Source organism: Oncorhynchus nerka, linkage group LG11, assembly GCF_034236695.1.
Source record: "Oncorhynchus nerka isolate Pitt River linkage group LG11, Oner_Uvic_2.0, whole genome shotgun sequence".
Classification (NCBI taxonomy): Eukaryota; Metazoa; Chordata; class Actinopteri; order Salmoniformes; family Salmonidae; genus Oncorhynchus; species Oncorhynchus nerka.
The window spans coordinates 11252980-11278489 of NC_088406.1; the positions used below are offsets into that span (position 1 = coordinate 11252980).

Sequence of the window (25510 nt, forward strand, 5' to 3'; positions counted from 1 at the left end):
GAGAGAGGTAGATACGGAAAAACGGTCAGGTGTGTGTTTGTTTGCGTGTGTGTGTGTTCGTGTACCTTGAAGAGGTGAACGATGCGTGCGGGGGACTGGAAGACGATCCAGTCGTCCACAGCGATGGTGTGTGTGTGTGTTCGTGTACCTTGACGAGGTGAGCGATGCGTGCGGGGGACTGGAACACGATCCAGTCGTCCACAGCGATGGTGTGTGTGTGTGTACCTTGATGAGGTGAGCGATGCGTGCGGGGGACTGTAAGACGATCCAGTCGTCCACAGCGATGGTGTGTGTGTGTGTACCTTGATGAGGTGAGCGATGCGTGCGGGGGACTGGAAGACGATCCAGTCGTCCACAGCGATGGTGTGTGTGTGTGTGTGTACCTTGACGAGGTGAGCGATGCGTGCGGGGGACTGGAAGACGATCCAGTCGTCCACAGCGATGGTGTGTGTGTGTGTGTGTGTGTGTGTGTGTGTGTGTACCTTGACGAGGTGAGCGATGCGTGCGGGGGACTGGAAGACGATCCAGTCGTCCACAGCGTGTGTGTGTGTGTGTGTGTGTGTGTGTGTGTGTACCTTGACGAGGTGAGCGATGCGTGCGGGGGACTGGAAGACGATCCAGTCGTCCACAGCGATGGTCTCCTGGTCCTGATCCATCTGTATGGTGACGTCACCTCCAAAGAACAGCAGGGAGAACGGAGACACCTCCGTACAGTCGTACAGGAAGATCTGGAGACAGACATGGATACAGCATTAACACACACACACACACACACACACACACACACATACAGGAAGATCTGGAGACAGACATGGATAGAACATTAACACACACACACACACACACATACAGGAAGATCTGGAGACAGACATGGATACAGCATTAACACACACACACACACATACAGGAAGATCTGGAGACAGACATGGATACAGCATTAACACACACACATACAGGAAGATCTGGGGACAGACATGGATAGAGCATTAACACACACACACACACACACATACAGGAAGATCTGGAGACAGACATGGATACAGCATTAACACACACACACACACACGTACAGGAAGCTCTGGAGACAAATCAAATCATTTTGTTTGTCACATGCTTGGTTAATAACAGGTGAAAACCAACAGTGACGGACCCTTCCCAACAATAGAGACAAAGAAAACACATAGAAAAATGTATAACAAGGAATAAATCCACAATGAGTAACAATAACTTGTCTATATACACGCAGGGGTATGAGGTAATAACTTGGCTATATACACGCAGGGGTATGAGGTAATAACTTGGCTATATACACGCAGGGGTATGAGGTAATAACTTGTCTATATACACACGGTGTACCAGTACTGAATCAATTTGCAGGGGTATGAGGTAATAACTTGTCTATATACACACGGGGTACCAGTACTGAGTCAATTTGCAGGGGTATGAGGTAATAACTTGGCTAGATACACACGGGGTACCAGTACTGAGTAAATGTGCAGGGGTATGAGGCAATAACTTGGCTAGATACAGACGGGGCACCAGTACTGAGTCAATTTGCACGGGTATGAGGTAATAACTTGGCTATATACATACAGGGTACCAGTACTGAGTAAATGTGCAGGGGTATGAGCTATATCAACGGGGTACCAGTACTGAGTCAATTTGCAGGGGTATGAGGTAATAACTTGGCTATATACACACGGGGTACCAGTACTGAGTCAATGTGCAGGTGTATGAGGTAATTGAGGTAGATGTGTACATATAGGTATGAGGTAATTCCACCCAATGGTGGAACAAACTCCCTGACAGTAGATCACCATCCGGAGTACTTTAAGGAATATAGATAGGATAAAGTAATCCTTCTCCCCTCCCCCCTTAAAAGACCTAGTAATTGTAAAGTGGGTTCCACTGATGATATGTACATAAGATAAATGACTTAAATGTAATGTTAAATGTAATTGAGGTAGATATGTACATGAGGTAGGTACATATAGGTAGGTAATTGAGGTAGATATGTACATATAGGTATGAGGTAATTGAGGTAGATATGTACATATAGGTATGAGGTAATTGAGGTAGATATGTACATATAGGTATGAGGTAATTGAGGTAGATATGTACATATAGGTATGAGGTAATTGAGGTAGATGTGTACATATAGGTATGAGGTAATTGAGGTAGATGTGTACATATAGGTAGGGGGTAAAGTGACTAGACAACACAATAGATAAACAGTAACAGCAGTGTATGTGATGGGTCAAAATAGTGGTAAAAGAGGGTAAATGCAGATAGTCTGTGTAGCTATTGGTGAACTAACTAAGCTTCGGTACAGTAGCAGAGAGAGAACAGTCTATGACTTGGGTGGCTGGAGTCTGATCATTGTTAGGGCCTTCCTCTGACACCGCCTGGTATATAGGCCCTGGATGGCAGGGAGTTCGGTCCCAGTGATGTACCCCCTGTAGCACCTTGCAGTCGGATGCCAAGCAGTTGCCATACCAAGCGGTGATGCAGCCAATGAAGAAGCTCACAATGGTGCTGTCAGAGAAATTCTATAGGAAGAGTGATTGCAGATTCTTTCAAACAACACATTTTATTATAAGATTAGCAAAAATGAAGCAATCAACCATCACTAAGAATAGTCAGAGTTGAAAAGCTTCATGAACAGAGCTGTCTCTAACCTCTTATAGAAACTATATCCTTGTATCTTTGTAAGAGTTAGCAAATGTGCAGAAACAGGCCCTGGGAAAAGAGCTCGTCGGTGTAGCCCAAGATAGCTGATATCCACCATTTCTCTGTTCTTCCCTGCACTTCCCACATAAAATTATCCATTGTTATATGTTAGTATTTTTGCTGATAAAGGCTTGTCTTGTATGAATCTGAGTGTACAGATGTATGAGCTGCTTGGATGCAACAGCAGTATGTGGCCACCTGTGTTTACGATCGGCAGGAATTGCGCTAAGTAAAAACAGCATAGTGTGTCTAATTAAACAGTATAGTATGTAATGAATATTACATTTCCACCACAGTGCAGCTGGAGAACTTTGAGGATCTCAGGGCCCACGCTGAATCTTTTCAGCCCCCTGAGGGGGAGAGGCATCGTCTTGCCCTCTTCACAACTCTGTTGGTGTGTGTGGACCATGATAGATTCTGATGTGTGATGTGGACACAGAGGAACTTAAAGCTCTCGACCGTCTCTACTACAGCCCCATCGTTTCCTGCAGTCCACGATCAGCACTGCCAGGTGTCTGACGACCTCCCCTGTAGGCTGTGATCAGGCCCACCACCGTCGTGTCATCTGCAAACTTAACAATGGTGTTGTACGCTACGCAGAGGCGGGTGTACATAGAGTACAGGAGGGGACCAAGCACGCACCCTTGCGGGGTCCCACATTTTGAGGGTCACAGTGGCAGACATGTTGTTGTCTAGCAGACTTGTTGTTGCCTACCCTCACCACCCGGGGACTGCCCGTCAGGAAGTCCAGGATCCAGTTGCAAAGGGAGGTGTTTAGTCCGAGGGTTCTTTGTTTAGTGATAAGCTTTGAGGGCACTATGGTGTGGTGAATACGCTGAGCTGTAGTCAATGAACATTATTCTCACGTAGGTGTTCCTTTTGTCCAGGTGGGAAAGGGCAGTGTGGAGTGCAATAGAGGTGGCGTCATCTGAGAATCTGTTGGGGCGGTATGTGAATTACTCTCATGCATGTTTCAGTGTTGGTATTTAGCTCGTCTGGTAGGCTCGCATCACTGGACAGCTCGTGGCTAGGTTTCCCTTTCACAGTCGGACCAGAAAGACAGTCGGACGAGAAAGAAAAGCACCTCTATCTAACAGGGATGGGCAACTTTGCTGGGGGTGTGGGCCACAAAACAATCTCCACTCATGAGGGGCCGCAGTGCCTCGCAGGTCTGCATACCCACACCTGCATTAAGAGCCGGACCTAGCCTTCTGGGGGCATTAAGCACAAAAATGTAGCGTCCCCACTTGACAATGAGAGAAAATACTGAAGTATTAGTTAATTTCATGCAATTCTACACATTTTGCCATGTTAAAAATTGCAAACCTGAGTGAGAGAGACTAACAAAATCAATGGGGCCCCCCCTTTGGTTGGTAATTCGACCATGATTACTACAAGTTTAGATAGCTGGCCATTAGACTAACTTAACAATCTAAAAGATGTTAGCTGATTGAGTGACTGACATAAGAAGAGAAACTGCTGATGCACAACCATATTGCCTTTTTTTTTTGTATCCAATTGGTAGTTACAGTCTTGTCTCATCGCAGCCACTCCCATACGGACTCGGGAGAGGCGAAGGTCGAGAGCCGTGCTTCCTCCGAAACACAACCCAACCAAGCCGAACTGCTTCTTGACACAATGCCTGCTTATCCCGAAGCCAGCCGCACCAATGTGTCGGAGGAAACACCGTACCTGGCGACCGTGTTAGCGTGCATTGTGCCCAGGCGCCACATGAGATGGGATAAGCACATCCCTGCCGGCCAAACCCTCCTCTAACCCAGATGACGCTGGGCCAATTGTGTGCCGCCCCATGGGTCTCCCCCGGGTCTCGGCCTGCTGCGACAGAGCCTGGACTCAAACCAGGATCTCTAGTGGCACAGCTAGCACTGCGATGCCTTGTGCCACTCAGGAGGCACAACCATATTTCTAAATTGCACCTTGTTTATTCTACTATTCTAACTCTCAACAGTAAGTTGAGATCCCGACTGAGTTCCTAAAACACATTTAGTCAGTAGTCAGTAACCCAACCCTCCTCTAACCGATAACATTCAGTGCGGCAGGGTAGAGAGGACAGAGAGAGGCTGGCATTGACTGTTCCTCTTCTCTGGTACTGCCCGGGAGCTTGGATGGGCCAGGGACTTTGGGAGGGAGTTGAAAGCCACTGGTTTAATCAAATATTAATCAAGTCTAAAAATGGGAGCAGAGTTAACCTTTTACCCGCCAACTCAGTGAAACGGTCACAAACAACACTGTGGAACTCACAACCACCCATCCAAGTCCATATCCCTCACCCTCTGGTGTGTGTATCCTACTGCATGAATCAGGATGAAGTATATATCACTCACCCTCTGGTGTGTGTATCCTACTGCATGAATCAGGATGAAGTATCTATCACTCACCCTCTGGTGTGTGTAGCCTACTGCATGAATCAGGATGAAGTATATATCACTCACCCTCTGGTGTGTGTATCCTACTGCATGAATCAGGATGAAGTATCTATCACTCACCCTCTGGTGTGTGTATCCTACTGCATGAATCAGGATGAAGTATCTATCACTCACCCTCTGGTGTGTGTAGCCTACTGCATGAATCAGGAGCATGCATATATCAAGAGATTGGTACTAATTTGCAATAGGAAAAAAAGTACTGACAAAGTGATTTTCGAGTGAACCATCTCTGTAAGGTTCATGCTTTGTGGCAAATGGTGTGCATGCTGTTGTGTATGCATGCTGTACTGTGTATGCAACAGTATGCATGCTGTACTGTGTATGCATGCTGTACTGTGTATGCATGCTGTACTGTGTATGCTGTGCTGTACTGTGCTGTACTGTACTGTGTATGCATGCTGTACTGTACTGTGCATGCATGCTGTACTGTACTGTGCATGCATGCATGCTGTACTGTGTATGCATGCTGTGCTGTGTATGCATGCTGTACTGTACTGTGTATGCATGCTGTACTGTGTATGCATGCTGCTGTACTGTGTATGCATGCTGTGCTGTACTGTGTATGCATGCTGTGCTGTACTGTGTATGCATGCTGTACTGTGTATGCATGCATGCTGTACTGTGTATGCATGCATGCTGTACTGTGTATGCATGCTGTGTACTGTGTATGCACTGTACTGTGTATGCATGCTATACTGCTGTGTATGCATATGCTGTACTGTGTATGCATGCATGCTGTACTGTGTATGCATGCTGTGCTGCTGTACTGTGTATGCTGTACTGTGTATGCATGCTGTACTGTATGCATGCTGTGTATGCATGCTGTACTGTGTATGCATGCTGTGCTGTGTATGCATGCATGCTGTACGGTGTATGCATGCTGTATGTATTGTAAGTTTTGTCTTGTGGTTATTGTTTGTAGGGGTAGGTTGTGCCTACCAGAGAAAATATTGATTTCTCTTTTTGGTTTTGGGAGGGAATTGAGTCCCTTCTGGTCTGTCAAGTCCACACCAACGACTCATGTAAAAGTCAGTCTGGAAATTCACTTTTCATAAACCCTTAAAACATTGGAAATAACTTCAAAACAACATATTTTGCATTGTATTACCAACATAAATGATCACACACACACAATAATGTAACAAACAACGAGCTCTGGTTCCTCAAGAAAAGTCCCGTGCCTCGGGCCTAAAAGAGTCCAGCCCAGTAAAGTGTTCAGTGAACTCAAGTGACCGTAGTCACGCAATGTCTGTCCGTTCATAAAAGTGTAGCGTAAACCCAGTCTCAATCTTACAATCAAAATAACAACTATTTTACCACACAACCATAAAGAGTAGAGGTAGACAGATTAACCTCTCTTGGGTAGGGGGCAATATTTTCACGTCCGGATGAAAAGCGTGCCTAAAGTAAACTGCCTGTTACTCAGGCCCAGAAGTGAGGATTTGCATATAATTGGTAGATTTGGATAGAAAACACTCTAAAGTTTCTAATAATGTCTGTCAGTATAACAGAACTGAAATGGCAGGCAAAACCCCGAGGACAAACCATCCTGTCCCCCCTCCCCAAAATAATTCAGCGTATTCACTTTTATTATAAGGCGAAGTCCTCCCAGATTGCAGTTCCTAGGGCTTCCACTAGATGTCAACGGTCTTTAGAAAGATTTTCAGGCTGGTTGTTGGAAAAATTAGCCAGAAAGTTTAGTTTTTTGTGTCGCTCCCATTTTGGCTGTAGTGTTTCCAAGCGCGTGAATGAGAGCGCGTTCTTTGGTATTTTTCTCCGATAAAGACAATAACGATTCTGTCTTAAATTTTATCGTTTATTTACGTATTAGGGTACCTAAGGTTTGATTATAAACGTTGTTTGACTTGTTTGGAAAAGTTTATTAGTAACTTTTGGGAATCATTTTGTATGCATTTTAATGGAGGGAAACCAGGTGGATTATTGACTGAAGCGCGCCAGCTAAAGTGAGTTTTTATTTTGATTTTGACTGGAACGGTTCCGTATTTCACTGAAAGAATAAACATTTTGTTTTCGAAATGATACCTTCCGGATTTGACCATATTAATGACCTAAGGCTCGTATTTCTGTGTGTTATTATGTTATAATTAAGTCTATGATTTGATATTTGATAGAGAAGTTTGACTGAGCGATGGTAGGCAGTAGCAGGCTCGTAAGCATTTATTCAAACAGCACTTTTGTGCGTTTGCCAGCAGCTCTTCGCTGTGCTTCAAGCATTGAGCTGTTTATGACTTCAAGCCTATCAACTCCCGAGATTAGGCTGGTGTAACCGTTGTGAAATGGCTAGCTAGTTAGCGGGGGGGCGTGCTAATAGCGTTTCGATCGGTGACGTCGCTCGCTCTGAGACCTTGAAGTAGTTGTTTCCCTTGCTCTGTAAGGGCAGTGACTTTTGTGGAGTGATGGGTAACGATGCTTCGAGGGTGGCTGTTGTTGATGTGTTCCTGGTTCGAGCCCAGGTAGGGGCAAGAAGAGGGATGGAAGCTATACTGGCAATACTGCCTATAAGAACATCCAATAGTCAAAGGTTAATGAAATACAAACGGTATAGAAGGAAATAGTCCTATAATTCCTATAATAACTGCAACCTAAAACTACCTGTGAATATTAAAGACTCATGTTAAAAGGAACCACAAGCTTTCATATGTTCTCATGTTTTGAGCAAGGAACTTAAACGTTAGCTTTTTTACATGGCACATATTGCACTTTTACTTTCTTCTAAAACTTAGTTTTTGCATTATTTAAACCAAATTGAACATGTTTCATGATGATGTATTATATTAAGTTAAAATAAGTGTCATTCAGTATTGTTGTAATTGTCCTTATTACAAATAAATCAATAAAAATCGTCCGATTAATCGGTATCAGCTTTTTTTGGTCCTCCAATCAGTATTGGCAGTGGAAAATCATAATCGGTCGACCTCTAATAAAGAGTATCAAATCTCAGTTGTCATCAACTACAACTGACCACAAATTATGGTATAAATCACTCATACAAATGAAATAGTGTATGCAAAAAAGTTGTAGTCAGTCAGCCAATCCAATCCGCAAACAGATCTCCAGTGGAGAAAGGCCACGACAAAACAACGGAGACCAACTGAGATGTGTAGTCCAAACAAAGAAATTACTGGATCCAATCCTGGTTAAACTTGAGACAAAGCTACAAAGCACACTTATAAATACGACAAAACAAACGGAGTGAAGAAGCTTCGGAACTGAGGGTTGAACACATCCTCATTCGCACCACCATCACAACCCCACTTTTGCGCAGCTGATGCCGGCTATTTAAAAGGGAATTAAAGGGGAAACACCCTATTGGAAGGAGAAGCAATGAGACGGTTCAGACAAATTCAGGGCCGTCACACACCCCCTCCCCTGGAAAAAGCCAACCATTGCCCTGGAACGCACATCTTGGTCTGGGAAACCGAGAAAAGTCTATCACGTTCCTCTACAAAAATATTCATGACTTTGTGGCGCTCACACTCCTCAGCTGAGGGGTAACAGGCCTTAAGGCGTGAGACTTCTGGGTCTGGGAATCAGAGGAAAGTCGTCATCACTTTCCTCTTCAAAGATATCCAGGACCTTGCGGCGTTCAATCTCCTCCAATTCCTCAGCCGAGGGGTAACGGTCCTTAAGGAGTGAGACATGGACAACGCGCATATCTTCACCTGTGTCCTCTTTCACCACTCGGTAGTTCAGAGGGCCCATCTGCTCCACAATCCTATATGGTCCTTGCCATTTAGGAGCGAGCTTGGCCAAGAAGAATTGTTCAGCTTTCGAGTAAGGATGAGAGCGAAGCCAGACCCGATCACGAAGCCACACCCGATCACGAAGCCACACCCGATCACGAAGCTGGAACTGCATGTCTCATCTGTTCTTATAATAATTTATCTTCTGCTTGAGTCGGGTCTGGATCATGTTCTTTGAGACAAGAGCTGTCAAGTCATGGAGATAGACTACCTGGTCATAGCATGCAGAGTCTGGAGTAACCTGCTGGGGCTGTAGCACGATATCCAAGTGTCCTCGGAGGAGAACGACTCAGGTTCAGATCTGCAGGGATGACTCCAGTGGACTCTTGCACAGCAGAATTCAGGGCAAATCGAAACTCATGAAGGTGCTTGTCCCAGTGTTTGTGCTGGGTCCCTACATATGAAGCAACTCCTTCCACAGTTTCTCATTGAGCAGTGTGTAGGATGACCCGGTGTCCAGGATGGCTATTCCTCTCCAAGGGCCTATGGACAGGGGTAACACCAGTTGGTGCGGTATTAACTGAAAGGAAGGGGATGTTGACGGGTGGGCGTAGGCAGTGACTCTTGGGGCTTTCGGCTTTGGTCAAAGCACCCAGAGTAGGATTGTCGTTCCTGCGAAGGGAGTTAGGTGTGTTGGCCTGTTGTGATTGGTGGTTTCTGGAAGGGTTTACTTGGACATGTAGTTGAAGAATGTTTCTTTTTGCTACATCTCCAACAGAACATGGGAGGGGTCTTGGCTGTAGACTCTGGCTGTTGTTGATGGTCTGGCTTGGATAACTGTTTGGGTGTCTGTTTCTTTCTCTGTTCATATTGCAGTTGGCATTCTCTGTCCTCCTCGATCTGCTGTCCCAGTTGAACCAGTCCATCGACAGTGGTGACTCTTTCTCGGAGTTGACTGGCTAGTAGAGGGTTGATGTTCTTCAAGATCAACTTAATGACCTCTTACTCCTTAATGCCAGGTTTCCACCATCTGCACAGGGAGTGGTGACCGTATGCAAAGTCACAGATACTCTCTCTCTGCACTTGATTCCTGACTCTGTCTGCCAGCTCATCTGTGTTGTCCTCAGACAGAAATGCAGATGAAAAGATGGCCTCAAAGTCAGCCCAGGAAGTAGTGGTGAGACGTGCCACATCCCACCAGTCTCGAGCTGTCGCATGCAACACATTCCTTAATGTGACAAGGAGTTCTTCGTCAGCCAGGGGATTGAGGGCAAGAAAGTCACAACATCTTCCCAGATATATTAGCGGATTAGGACTGCCCCCCCCCCCCCCCCAAAGGTGGGAAATTGCTATTTAACCTCACTAGGGTACGCTAGCGTCCCACCTGGCCAACATCCAGTGAAATTGCAGAGCACCAAATCCAACCACGGTGTCAGATTTCAAAAAGGCTCTACGGCGAAAGCATACCATGCGATTATCTGAGAAAAGCGCCCAGCAGACAAATCATTACAAACAGTTACCAGCCAAGTAGAAGAGTTACACAAGTCAGAAATAGCAATACAATTAATCACTTACCAATGATGATCTTCATATGGTTGCACTCACAAGACTCCCATTTACTCAATAAATGATTGTTTTGTTCGATAAAGTCCCTTTTATATCCAAAAACCTCAGTTTTGTTCAGTAATCCACAGGCTCAAACACAGTCACACGAAAAATCCAAATAGTATCCGTAAAGTTCATAGAAACATGTCAAACAATGTTTATAATCAATCCTCAAGTTGTTTTTAGCCTAAATGATCTATAATATTTAAACCGGACGATAACGTTGTCAATATAAATGGTAAACAAGAAAGGCGCGCTTTCAGTTGTGCGCATGAAAAAACTCTGGGACACTGTAGGGTCCAGTCATTCAGAGTGGTCTTACTCCCTCATTTTTCAGAATACAAGCCTGAAACCATTTCTAAAGACTAGTGGAAGCCATAGGAAGTGCAATTTGAATCATAAATCAATGGATACTGTAATGGCATTCGATAGAAAACTAGAAACAAAAAAATCCCACTTCCTGGATGGATTTTTCTCAGGTTTTTCGCCTGTCAAATCCATTCTGTTATCCTCACAGACATTATTTTAACAGTTTTGGAAACGTTAGAATGTTTTCTATCCAAATCTATATGACCTATATAATCTATCCAAATTATATGCATATCCTATCTTCTGGGCCTGAGTAGCAGGCAGTTTACTTTGGGCGCGCTTTTCATCCGGAAGTGAAAATAGTGCCCCCTACCCTAGTGAAGTTAATGGGCATCACCCCCACATGACGTCTACTCACATCACCATGAACAAAAGAGATAGGAAGGAGTGAGGAAGTAGACTGAGGGAGTTATCAGACAATGGAAATAAACACCAGGATGCATGGTGGATCGCATCCTGCAGGGGGTGGCTGCAGCATGGCCTTGTCTTGGCTGTTCTGAGGTGCCAGCTTGGCCCTCTGTGGTCTGAACAGAAGTGGACACCAGAGAAGCTCTGTGCAAAGAGTTGTGCCTAATGGAGGTCATGTCAACAGACACGTCATCCAACATTTTACGACATTTAGAGAGCTCTGTCTACAGTGTTAACCAGGGGAGAAAAAATAGAATTAACGTCATTGGTGATGTTACAGGCACCACTGGCAGTGAGCTGGTTTCGTTGGTAGTCAAACTGCCTGTCCATGGCACCAGTAATATCCCATCTTCCAGTTCCATTGCGCTCTGTTGTTGCTCTTCACTCAGACATTTGAATTCATGGTAGATTAGAGTTTGGAGATGTTGTTGAGTCCGACAAATATCAAGGATGTCACCTTGAAGTTGTAAGACTACAACCTCTGGAGATGGAGGAAGGTTGGGTGTCAGAGGGAGGGCTAGCTCAGTACTTCCACACATGTCCATGTCAATAAGTGAGTAACTGGTTAGACCTCTTCCTCAGATTCCCAGGGCCCAGATCTTCATTCCATTATGATTTGTATTGTCATTCAGATTCCCAGGGCTCTGTGTATTCCCAAATGACAACTCCATTATCTCCATTCACATTATGATTTGTAGGCTCGATGTCAGCTCGATGGTCAGAATGATCCTGTGTATTCTATTCTCATTGACAAAATGAGGTATTCTCATTGACGACATGGAGGCTCGATGGTCAAAATGATCCTGTGTATTCTCATTGACAGGTACGATATGGAGGCTCGATGGTCAAAATGATCCTGTGTATTCTCATTGACAGGTACGATATGGATCCTGGTATTCTCATTGACAGGTATGATATGGAGACTCGATGGTCAAAATGATCCTGTGTATTCTCATTGACAGGTATGATATGGAGGCTCGATGGTCAAAATGATCCTGTGTATTCTCATTGACAGGTATGATATGGAGGCTCGATGGTCAAAATGATCCTGTGTATTCTCATTGACAGGTACGATATGGAGGCTCGATGGTCAAAATGATCCTGTGTATTCTCATTGACAGGTATGATATCGAGGCTCGATGGTCAAAATGATCCCGTGTATTCTCATTGACAGGTACGATATGGAGGCTTGATGGTCAAAATGATCCTGTGTATTCTCATTGACAGGTATGATATGGAGGCTCAATGGTCAGAATGACCCCGTGTATTCCTATTGACAGGTATGATATGGATGGACACATTTTCTTAGGGTGAATCCATTGTTTTAAATAACACACAATCCGCACAAAAATATTTGCTTTGGTTATTTCTCAATGTTGAAAGAGGTCCCATCTGGGGTGCCATTTTCTATGTCACAGTTTTAACTTGAGGTTGTTGTTTGTAGGGGTGCCAGGTAGGTTGTGCCTACCAGAGAACATACAGACAAATTCAGGGTCGTCACAGTATGCTGTACTGTATACTCACACTGCTGGTCCTCATCTTGAGGTGATAGATGAGCCATGTGTAGTTAAACTGGGTCTCCTCAGCATTCACTGACTTGGGGTGAATACACACCTTCCCATCGGTTTTGGTATACACCCTCACCCTGGAAAAGAGAGGTGGGGGGCATTAGTGTGTGTGTGTGTGTGTGTGTATCCTTTACAGACATATATGTGTGTGTGTGTGTGTATCCTTTACAGACAGGTGTGTGTGTGTGTGTGTGTACATCCTTTACAGACAGATGTGTGTGATATTGTCCATAGCAACATAATAAAGTTTTACGGCTATTGATATTTGGCCAAAGTTTGAATCTTAATACAACTGTTTTTAAACCATATCAGTGCACTGCTTCAAGGCTTGATCGAAGGTGTATTTATGCAGCTGTCTGCTACATGTTATGAAGAGTTATTGATGCATCGGTCTGGCTGGAATGGGTTTAGGGCGTATGGTCTGCCATCCATCCTGGGCTTGGGGGGGTCCTTCTCAGGTATAAATCAACAGGAAGTTGACAAAGAGTACGTTTCAGGTCTGAGTGAATTGTATTTCCCTCTGCAGAATCTGGGGTGTCCCCTCTTGTCATTGCCAGTGTCTGTCTGTACTAGTGCCGAGCGATTAGTGCTTTCGGTTCAGTTTGATTATTATTATTTTTTTTAAATAACCACGGTTTTCAGATTCGATTATTATTATTGTTTTTACAAACGTTAATTTCTTACCGTGTTGCGTCGTGCGTAAGAGCAGCCCTTAGCCGTGGTATATTGGTTATATACAACATTAAATTCTTACCGTGTTGCGTCGTGCGTAAGAGCAGCCCTTAGCCGTGGTATATTGGTTATATACAACATTAAATTCTTACCGTGTTGCGTCGTGCATAAGAGCAGCCCTTAGCCGTGGTATATTGGTTATATACAACATTAAATTCTTACAGTGTTGCGTCGTGCGTAAGAGCAGCCCTTAGCCGTGGTATATTGGTTATATACAACATTAAATTCTTACCGTGTTGCGTCGTGCGTAAGAGCAGCCCTTAGCCGTGGTATATTGGTTATATACAACATTAAATTCTTACCGTGTTGCGTCGTGCGTAAGAGCAGCCCTTAGCCGTGGTATATTGGTTATATACAACATTAAATTCTTACCGTGTTGCGTCGTGCGTAAGAGCAGCCCTTAGCCGTGGTATATTGGTTATATACAACATTAAATTCTTACCGTGTTGCGTCGTGCGTAAGAGCAGCCCTTAGCCGTGGTATATTGGTTATATACAACATTAAATTCTTACCGTGTTGCGTCGTGCGTAAGAGCAGCCCTTAGCCGTGGTATATTGGTTATATACAACATTAAATTCTTACAGTGTTGCGTCGTGCGTAAGAGCAGCCCTTAGCCGTGGTATATTGGTTATATACAACATTAAATTCTTACCGTGTTGCGTCGTGCGTAAGAGCAGCCCTTAGCCGTGGTATATTGGTTATATACAACATTAAATTCTTACCGTGTTGCGTCGTGCGTAAGAGCAGCCCTTAGCCGTGGTATATTGGTTATATACAACATTAAATTCTTACCGTGTTGCGTCGTGCGTAAGAGCAGCCCTTAGCCGTGGTATATTGGTTATATACAACATTAAATTCTTACCGTGTTGCGTCGTGCGTAAGAGCAGCCCTTAGCCGTGGTATATTGGTTATATACAACATTAAATTCTTACCGTGTTGCGTCGTGCGTAAGAGCAGCCCTTAGCCGTGGTATATTGGTTATATACAACATTAAATTCTTACCGTGTTGCGTCGTGCGTAAGAGCAGCCCTTAGCCGTGGTATATTGGTTATATACAACATTAAATTCTTACCGTGTTGCGTCGTGCGTAAGAGCAGCCCTTAGCCGTGGTATATTGGTTATATACAACATTAAATTCTTACCGTGTTGCGTCGTGCGTAAGAGCAGCCCTTAGCCGTGGTATATTGGTTATATACAACATTAAATTCTTACCGTGTTGCGTCGTGCGTAAGAGCAGCCCTTAGCCGTGGTATATTGGTTATATACAACATTAAATTCTTACCGTGTTGCGTCGTGCGTAAGAGCAGCCCTTAGCCGTGGTATATTGGTTATATACAACATTAAATTCTTACCGTGTTGCGTCGTGCGTAAGAGCAGCCCTTAGCCGTGGTATATTGGTTATATACAACGTTAAATTCTTACCGTGTTGCGTCGTGCGTAAGAGCAGCCCTTAGCCGTGGTATATTGGTTATATACAACAGACCCTAGGGCCGTATTGCTTAATTAACATTCATTTATTCACATTACTTTACTTTAATTAAATATTTCAGTCTTGTGTAAATTACATTAGTTTTATTTGATGACTTTATTATTTCATTCCAAGTCATCATCTGATCTCTATAGAGCTGCTGCCTGCCGTCTGACAAAACCACTATTTCTGTTGTTCTTCAATGTAAATAAGGCATACAGTACTTTTAAGACGGCTGAGTACCAACTATCAATCACTTAGATAATGTATTCCCAGGTAGAAATACGTTGTGAAGAAACAGCTGCTCTCTATATCCCCTCATGATCGTGCACTCTTCCCTCTTCAATAGTAGCAGGTTTAAAATAAACACAGACTGGACAAGTAGATGTGCAACGGATTATGGTCATTGCAACAAAGCACCCCCACAACATGATGCTGCCACCCCGTGCTTCACGGTTGGGATGGTGTTCTTCGACTTGCAAGCCTCCCCCTTTGTCCTCCAAACATAACAATGGTCATTATGGCAAAATAGTTATATTTTTGTTTCGTCAGACAAGAGGACATTTCTCCAAAAAGTACGATCTCTGTCCCCATGTGCAGTTGCAAACCGTAGTCTGGCATTTTTATGGTGGTTTTGGAGCAGTGGCTTCTTCCTTGCTGAGGACTCGTTTTACTGTGGATATATATACTTTTGTATATGGTGTTTATACTTGCGTACTATTGTTTGTACAGATGTTTGTACAGATGAATGTGGTACCTTCAGGCGTTTGGAAATTGCTCCCAATGATGAACCAGGCTTGTGGAGGTCTACAATTTTTTTTCTGAGGTCTTAGATGATTGCTTTTGATTTTCCCATGATGTCAAGCAAAGAGGCACAGAGTTTGAAGGTAGGCCTTGAAATACATCCACAGGTACACCTCCAAATGACTCAACTTATGTCAATTAGCCTATCAGAAGCTTCTAAAGCCATGACATCATTTTCTGGAATTTTCCAAGCTGTTTAAAGGCACAGTCAACTTAGTGTATGTAAACTTCTGACCCACAGGAATTGTGATACAGTGAATTATAAATTATATAATCTGTCTGTAAACAATTGTTGGAAAAATGACTTGTGTCATGCACAAAGTAGATGTACTAACCGACTTGCCAAAACTATAGTTTGTTAACAAGACATTTGTGGAGTGGTTGAAAAACAAGTTTTAATGACTCCAACCTAAGTGTATGTAAACTTCCGACTTCAACTGTATGTATATCTATATATCTATATGCTACTGTAGGTCCAAGCTGACTCACGGTCTCTTCTTGCTGCCGCTGGGTTTGATCATGGCCACTTTGGGGTAGAGACCTGCCACTATCACTGCCTTGATCAGCTTCTCATTATCTGAGGGAGAGACACACAGAGAGAGGGAGAGAGAGAGTGAGACATGGAAAGAGAGAGAGGAGCGAGAGAGATAGGAGCGAGAGAGAGGAGCGAGAGAAAAGTGGGAGAGAGAGAGTGAGACATGGAAAGAGAGAGGAGCGAGAGAAAAGTGAGACATGGAAAGAGAGAGGAGCGAGAGAGATAGGAGCGAGAGATAGGAGCGAGAGAAAAGTGGGAGAGAGAGAGTGAGACATGGAAAGAGAGAGGAGCGAGAGAGATAGGAGCGAGAGAAAAGTGAGAGAGATGGAGAGTAAGACATGGAAAGCGAGAGAAGAGTGAGAGAGACTAGCAAATTGTAGAAAAATCTATCCAACCAGTTCACCTGAGTTAGTGTTAGATTCAGGGTCTTTTGGGTTCTTACTGCTGGTGAAGCCAGCCCCCAGCAGGTGCTCGGCAAACTGACCCTTCATGTTGTGCAGCATCTACATACAGACAAACACACAAGACAGGTTAGATACTAATCTCAATATGAAGCCAAGGCTGCATCCCAACGGTGGAGCGTGATATCTGATTGGTGGACCATGAGAATCACCTGGAGTGTATTGGCTGACAGGAAGTTGTCCCAGCAGAACTCTCGTTCAAACTTGTAGCCGCGTCGCTTAGCTTCCTCCCAGCCCTGACAGATTAACACACAGTCAAGTCTAGCAATTCTTTAAACAGAACGAAGCATTGATATTATTCCATTGAGGAGATGGGAGAGACCTCTAATGATGTAGGAGGGAAAAGAGGATCTTACTGTGAAGGCATAGATGATGGTGAGGTGGTCACTCTTTGAGTCTCTGGACAGAGTTCTTCTCCTAAAGTCTGCCATCTTCTCCTTACCCTGAGAGAGAGAGAGAGAGAGAGAGAGAGAGAGAGAGAGAGAGAGAGAGAGAGATTTGAGTACCTAAAATGTATGTGAGTGTGTGCGCCTGCGATCACGCATATGATTACCATTGGTATGAAGAAGGGGTCCTTGAAGCTGAGAGAGGCAGCGATAGTGAGGACAGGGTCCAGACAGCCCAGCAGAGCTCCAAACAGGATCAGCTTCCCGATGTGAGGCTCTACAGGCAGCCTGGCCAGGTGGAACCCTAACGGGGTCAGAGCCTCTGAGCGGTCCAGAGCATTGAGGTCCATCAGGTGTGTGATGGCCAGAGTGACAGCCTCGTCTGTGGGAGGGTCCAGAGCTTTCCTCAGGAACTCTGCTATTTGACCCAGCTTGAGGATCTAGAAGGAGTGGGGAGAGAGAGTTAGACAAACTACATTAAAAACTACTTAGGGAAAAGTCAACAGCTTGACTTGATCAGAAACTAAATGGGAAAGAGACCTGTCTAAACGTTAGACCAGGAAATCCATCTGGACACAGAGAGCAGTGACTCTTCACTAGCAGATTCAGCAAGGCTGCACTATGTCACTGTTTCCTTTAGATCCAGTACATTAGTGTGTGTGTGTGTGTGTGTGTGTGTGTTAGAGCTGGGCGATAAGGACAATTATCCATATAGCAATACATTTCATGAATTGACGTGATAACAATAAATAGAAAGATGTTTATAACACCAATGTGCACCACAGTTTATAACACCAATGTGCACCACAGTTTATAACACCAATGTGCACCACAGTTTATAACACCAATGTGCACCACAGTTTATAACACCAATGTGCACCACAGTTTATAACACCAATGTGCACCACAGTTTATAACACCAATGTGCAGCACAGTTGTTTATTATTCTCCTGTAAACTACTAAACTCGGCAAAAAAGAAACATCCCTTTTTCAGGACCCTGTCTTTCAAAGATAAATCGTTAAAAATCCCCGAAAATTCACAGATCTTCATTGCTTGTTCAATGAAACAAACTACTAATGAACATGCACCTGTGGAACGGTCGTTAAGACACTAACAATTTACAGACGGTAGGCAATTATGAAAACTTCTGAAGCCATGTTACTTTCTACTTCCTGTATATAAGCCAATGTTATTTTCTACTTCCTGTATATAGCCAATCTAATTTTCTACTTCCTGTATATAAGCCAATGTTATTTTCTACTTCCTGTATATAAGCCAATGTTATTTTCTACTTCCTGTATATAAGCCATGTTATCTTTACTAGTGTTATTCATTGGCTATTTATTCCTTGTTACTATTTCTATCTGTACCTTTAACTCTGCATTGATGGAAAAAGACCAGTAAACATTACACTGTTAAGTCTACGGCTGTTGTTTACCAAGCATGTGACAAATGATTGTGTATTTGACCGTCACACCAGAGATCCACACATTACCTTGATCTGCAGACACAGTTCCTCCAGTGGTGTGCGCATGATCTCAGGCAGCTGGTAGGCATCCAGAAGACTGGCCCTCAGGCCATTATACAGGTGATAACACTTCCCTGGACACACCCTGCCAGCGTGCATACACACACACACACACACACACACACACACACACACACACACACACACACACACAATTAGCTCATGTGATTATTCTGACAGTGTTATCTAGCCCTTATGACAGAGAATTGTATTAAAGTGTTAGTGGCTTTGAGCAGAGTCACACTGTAGCTGCCACAACTAGACCAGACTAGTGGAGCACTAACTGTGTCCTGGCACACTGAATACACACTGTAGCTGCCACAACTAGACCAGACTAGTGGAGCACTAACTGTGTCCTGGCTCACTCTGAAAACACACGGTTAGTATTGCCCTTATAGGGCCCGTACGGAGTAGACAGGCAGAGTTAACCAAGCTGCACTCATCAACACAGAAACAAATTTAGGGAGAAATATAGGAGAGGCAGAGGGGTGAGAGCGGGAGAGAGACTAAGAGAAGAGCAGGAGAGAGAATAAGAGAAGAGAGGGAGCGAGACTAAGAAGAGAGGGAGCGAGACTAAGAAGAGAGGGAGCGAGACTAAGAAGAGAGGGAGCGAGACTAAGAAGAGAGGGAGCGAGACTAAGAAGAGAGGGAGCGAGACTAAGAAGAGAGGGAGCGAGACTAAGAAGAGAGGGAGCGAGACTAAGAAGAGAGGGAGCGAGATTAAGAAGAGAGGGAGAGAGACTAAGAAGAGAGAGAGAGAGACACCCAGACTGACCTGCCAGCGCGTCCTCTTCTCTGTTTGGCATTGGCCAGGCTGACCCACTCTGCAGTCATAGTGCTGATGTTGTTCTGAGTGTCAAAGTGAGTCTCCTTAATCTTTCCCCCATCTATCACAAACACCACATCATCTATGGTAATACTGAGAGAGAGGGGAGAGAGAGGAGAGAAGAGAGAGAGAGAGAGAGAGAGAGAGAGAGAGAGAGTGAAAGGGGACTTTATTAAGACAACCAAGGCAGCCTGATTGACACTGATGAGTCTGCACTTTGAAAAGAAAATCAAAACTCCACGCATACGCACTCATTTGCTGCCTCTCTAACTCTTTGAACCACATGTATAAATAAATACAGTGTCTGAATGTATCCTACTGTTCAGAGAGCAGCAGTAGTGAGGTCAGTAAAGTTTGTCTCGCCTGTTCAGTCGGTTCCTGAATTCATTAAAAGTGAATTTATTAAAACAGGCTGTCGCCCTGGCTCGGGATGAGCATTTGAAATGTTTTGACTGTTTCCCGAGTTCTCATTTAAGCACTCAAATGAAAATATATATATTTAGAACACAAGGCCCGTACTGGAAATAAATGAGTGCATTTATCTATACACAAACTGTGCACAACAATGCCTAATTTACCATTACAGATAACAAATCATAAATATCCCCATATACTATATATTCATACTGTATATTCTATATACAAAAGGGCCTTTTAAGATGAATTTATTGAAACCATTACATCAACTGGTTATATTATATTGTGAAAGCAAATCTTTCCAACAGGGCAGTAACCTCAGCAGTGGTGCTTGTAGAAGCCCATGGCTGTGTAATGGTGTAGCCTTGTTGTGTTCATTTAGCGGACAAAATACTGTTATTTTGCGAGCCCTTATCACAGTCAAGACAGGTATTTTAATAGTAAAAAAAGAGGATGTAATATAACAGAATATTTTTCCAAATAAAAGTTTTAAAAAATGCACATTTCACATCTTGAAACAGTTGTTCACAAAGATGATTTGAAACCGGTCTCAATTTGGACAGTTGAAATGAATTTAAAAAAAATCTGGGTTACAAACCAATATCGGTGTTCTTTTCGATATATAATTCGTTTTTTTCTGCTTGTTCTCTGGAATATTCTAAATGTGTTGAACACATTGAACACTGCATGGATTCCAGCCACAACGTCAGTTTGGTGAGTAAGTCTATGTTCAATGGTTCTGATGAAAACATGCTCTTTGATTTTATCAAACTAATGTTTTGACAAATTTTCATTGTGGAACCGGTCTATGTTTAAGGGGTTATAGCCAAGGCTAAACAACTCGATCGGCTACTTTGTGAACTGCTAGTGCCAATGTGGGGCGGCAGGGTAGCCTAGTGGTTAGAGCGTTGGACTAGTAACCGGAAGGTTGCAAGTTCAAACCCCGAGCTGACAAGGTACAAATCTGTCGTTCTGCCCCTAAACAGGCAGTTAACCCACTGTTCCTAGGCCGTCATTGAAAATAAGAATTTGTTCTTAACTGACTTGCCTGGTTAAATAAAGGTAAAATAAAAATTATGTGTGAAATAGACGGGATGCAATATTTCCAAAACTGCAGCTCGTTGTTGGAACTTATACTTCCCTACTTGAGTCAACCAGCGCATTTAAAATGTGTGATAAAACTGTCATCATTTGGCAATACAATTCCATAGGCCTAAAGGGAACTTCACACTGGGCACGTCAATTCAACATCTATTCCACATTGGTTCAACTTCATTTTATTGGAATGACGTGGAAACAACGTTGATTCACCCATTGACTGACCTTCATGTCTTAAAGTAATGATGGAATGTCGTTTCTCTTTGCTTATTTGAGCTGTTCTTGCCATAATATGGACTTGGTCTTTTACCAAACAGGGCTGTCTTCTATATATCACTCCTACCTTGTCACAACACAACTGATTGGCTCAAACGCATTAAGAAGAAAAGAAATTCCACAAATGAACTTTTAACGAGGCACACCTGTTAATTGAACTCAAATCAAATTTTATTTGTCACATACACATGGTTAGCAGATGTTAATGTGAGTGTAGCGAAATGCATGTGCTTCTAGTTCCGACCGTGCAGTAATATCTAACAAGTAATCCTAACAATTTCACAACAACTACCTTATACACACACAAGTGTAAAGGAATTAATAAGAATATGTACATATAAATATATGGATGAGCGATGGCCGAACTGCATAGACAAGATGCAGTAGATGGTGTAGAGTGCAGTATATACACATGAGATGAGTAATGTAGGGTATGTAAACATTATTTAAAGTGACTAGTGATACATTACATCCAATTTGTAATTATTAAAGTGGCTAGAGAGTTGAGTCAGTATGTTGGCAGCAGCCACTCAATGTTAGTGATGTCTGTTTAACAGTCTGATGGCCTTGAGATAGAAGCTGTTTTTCAGTCTCTCGGTTCCAGCTTCGATGCACCTCTACTGACCTCAGGGTGAACAGGCAGTGGCTCGGGTGGTTGTTGTCCTTGATGATCTTTTTGGCCTTCCTGTGACATCGGGTGCTGTAGGTGTCCTGGAGGGCAGGTAGTTTGCCCCCAGTGATGCGTTGTGCAGACCTCACTACCCTCTGGAGAGCCTTACGGTTGTGGGCGGAGCAGTTGCTGTACCAGGCGGTCATACAGCCCGACAGGATGCTCTCAATTGTGCATCTGTAAAAGTTTGTGAGTGTTTTAGGTGAGAAGCCAATTTTTTTTCAGCCTCCTGAGGTTGGAGAGGCGATGTTGCGCCTTCTTCACCACGCTGTCTGTGTGGGTGGACCATTTCAGTTTGTCCGTGATGTGTACGCCAGAGAACTCTCCACCTTCTCCACTACTGTCCCGTCGATGTGGATAGCGGGGTCCTAAGCGGGGTGCTCCCTCTGCTGTTTCCTGAAGTCCACGATCATCTCCTTTGTTTTGATGACGTTGAGTGTGTGGTTATTTTCCTGACACCACACTCCAGGGCCCTCACCTCCTCCCTGTAGGCCATCTTGTCGTTGTTGGTAATCAAGCCAACCACTGTAGTGTCGTCTGCAAACTTGATGATTGAGTTGGAGGCATGCATGCCTACGCAGACATGGGTGAACAGGGAGTACAGGAGAGGGCTGAGAACGCACCCTTGTGGGGCCCCAGTGTTGAGGATCAACGGGGTGGAGATGTTGTTTCCTACCCTCACCACCTGGGGGCGGCCCGTCAGAAAGTCCAGGACCCAGTGGCACAGGACAGGGTTGAGACCCAGGGTCTCGAGCTTAATGACGAGTTTGGAGGATACTATGGTGTTAAATGCTGAGCTGTCATCGATGAACAGCATTCTTACATAGGTATTCCTCTTGTCCAGATGGGTTAGGGCAGTGTGATTGCGATTGCGTAGTCTGTGGACCTATTGGGGTGGTAAGCAAATTGGAGTGGGTCTAGGCTGTCAGGTAGGCTGGAGGTGATATGATCCTTGACTAGTCTCTCAAAGCACTTCACGATGACGGAAGTGAGTGCTATGGGGCGATAGTCATTTAGCTCAGTTACCTTAGCTTTCTTGGGAACAGGAACAATTGTGGCCCCCTAGAATCATGTGGGAACAGCAGACTGAGATTGATTGAATATGTCCGTAAACACACCAGCCAGCTGGTCTGCGCATGCATGGAGGACACGACTAGGGATGCAATCTGAGCCAGCAGCCTTGCGAGGGTTAACACGTTTAAATGTTTTATGCACATTGGCTGCGGTGAAGGAGACCCCGCAGGTTTTGGTAGTGGGCCGCGTGAGTGGCACTGTATTGTCCTCAAAGCGAGCAAAGAAGTTATTTAGTTGGTCTGGGAGCAAGACATCGGTGTCCGCGACGGGCCTGGTTTTCTTTTTGTAATCCGTGATTGACTGTAGACCCTGCCACATACATCTCGTGTCTGAGCCGTTGAATTGCGACTCTACTTTGTCTCTATACTGATGCTTAGCTGGTTTGATGTATTCCAGGTGACTACCTCATGAAGCTGTGTGCAAAGCTGTCATCAAGGCAAAGGGTGGCTACTTTGAAGAATCTCAAATATAAAATATATTTTGATTTGATCGTCATATATATATATATATAAAAACAATTCGTGTCTGTGATAATAGTAGGAAGTTTCTGAACAAAAAAAGTGTAGACACACACACACACACACACACACACACACACACACACACACTGTATGGGGTTGGGAAAAGACACAAGGCTGATACACAAACAAAAATACACAAATATAAACCTACCTGGTCTCAGCGATATTGGTGGCAATGACAATCTTCCTGACTCCTGGAGGGGGCCTTTTGAACACCTGAAGAGGGAGACCAGTCAGAACAGACAGCATCACTCCCTGAGTTATTCATGTTTTGTTCTGGGTGAAAGGAGAGTTTCTGAGACCATGCTCACCGAGGTCTGGGTGACAGTAGGCATCAGGGAGTGCAGAGGAATGATCACAAACCGATCTGAAACACAAGGTCAGACACAGAGTGTGTGTATATAGGAAGGAAGATAGATAAGGTACATAAGGTAGATTAGGTAAGTAGATTGGGTAGGTAGGTAGGTAGATAGGTAGGTAGATAAGGTAGGTAGATAAGGTTGGATAAGGTAGATAAGGTAGGTAGGTAGGTAGACAAGGTAGATAAGGTAGGTAGGTAGATAAGGTAGGTAGGTAGGTAGATAAAGTAGGTAGGTAGACAAGGTAGATAGGTAGGTAGGTAGGTAAGGTAGATAAGGTAGGTAGGTAGATATACACACACATACCTGATTTGAACATCTGCTGAGCCATGAGGAGGTCATTAAGGCCACTGATGTTGTCCCAACCTGGCAGGAACACCAAGATGGCTCCTTCCTGGAACACACATCAGGACACGCTCAGGCAACATACACATCAAAGCTTTTCCATTACAGGCAGAAACAAACAAACAAACAGGAACCTGAATTCTACAATTTTGATAAACATTCCCACTTTCTGTCATCTCAGCCAAGCCAGCCTCTCTCTGCCTCTCTCTCTCTCAAATTAAGTCATTACACAAAATAAGGGCCTGTTTTGTGGATTTGGAATGAATAAATAAAAGCCTAATTTACTCAAAAGGGAACAGAAAGTCACACCTAAAAACCCAGAGACAAAACTGAGCTAACCACAATCCACACTAACCTGCTTAATGAGGTTCAGAGGAGAATAGTGGCCGTGTTAGCATTAGTTTAGATTCAATGGTGGTCTAAGCATGTGTTTACACAGGCAGTGCAATTCTGATATTTTTCCACTAATTGGTCTTTTGACCAATCAGATCAGACAACAATTGGGCATAAAATCAGAATAGGGCTGCCTGTGTAAACACAGCCTAAAAGTGTACCGTACTTAGGTAGTTAGCTAAGTTGGTTTTCATCTTGGGTAGTCGTGTTAGCATCAGGGTTGGGGGCGATGTCATTACAATCCTGTTGAATTCATGAAAAGTAGTCCATTATTATGATTTACGAAGAGGACTTTTGCCATTCATGAACAGAATCTGATAGCTGAGCCTGACTGGAGAGGATTGAGGGGTCAGTCCTTGTCATTTCAGCAAGCTATGACACCCACCGTCTCAGATTGTTCCGATACGTTTCTATAGTTAGAACCAGATTAGAATTCCATGAAACATTCGGTTGACATTTCATTAGATCACATTTCATTTGATTGCGAAATTGGCCATTTTAATTTACACGATTCATATAATCATTAATAAATATAGTATCTAACATTGGATTTGGATCATAATTCTTCCCAACAATGGTAAAAAGCTACCCACAGAGCCGCTACGCCAATCCCAGCACAACATTTGAATGAGGAAAAGCTATTAGTTGTCTACCCAAAGTTGCAAAGAAAATGTTGTGATCCATATAATAAAACACAACAGACCAGAAAATGTTATAAAATAAATCAAGAACAGCAACATCCGGTGGGCAAAATTTGGTACTTTCACATTCATTTACGGTAAAT

At 43.8% G+C, this 25510-nt stretch overlaps 1 protein-coding gene across 2 annotated transcripts in view; it reads right to left on the reverse strand.

Annotated features, from left to right (window-relative positions):
* The window catches only part of dhx36 (DEAH (Asp-Glu-Ala-His) box polypeptide 36), a 55984-nt gene that overhangs the window by 910 nt on the left and 29564 nt on the right, over positions 1 to 25510 (reverse strand). Inside the window, exons 14-25 of one of the 2 annotated variants that reach the window (XM_065024214.1) lie at positions 24295 to 24382; positions 23941 to 23996; positions 23781 to 23845; positions 19523 to 19666; positions 18715 to 18832; positions 17385 to 17657; positions 17188 to 17274; positions 16984 to 17067; positions 16774 to 16873; positions 16325 to 16412; positions 12788 to 12908; positions 384 to 728 (exon numbers count right to left, since the gene is read on the reverse strand). In XM_065024214.1, the coding sequence (XP_064880286.1) occupies positions 384 to 728; positions 12788 to 12908; positions 16325 to 16412; positions 16774 to 16873; positions 16984 to 17067; positions 17188 to 17274; positions 17385 to 17657; positions 18715 to 18832; positions 19523 to 19666; positions 23781 to 23845; positions 23941 to 23996; positions 24295 to 24382 (1569 nt within the window). The other variant, XM_065024215.1, reaches the window with a different exon arrangement.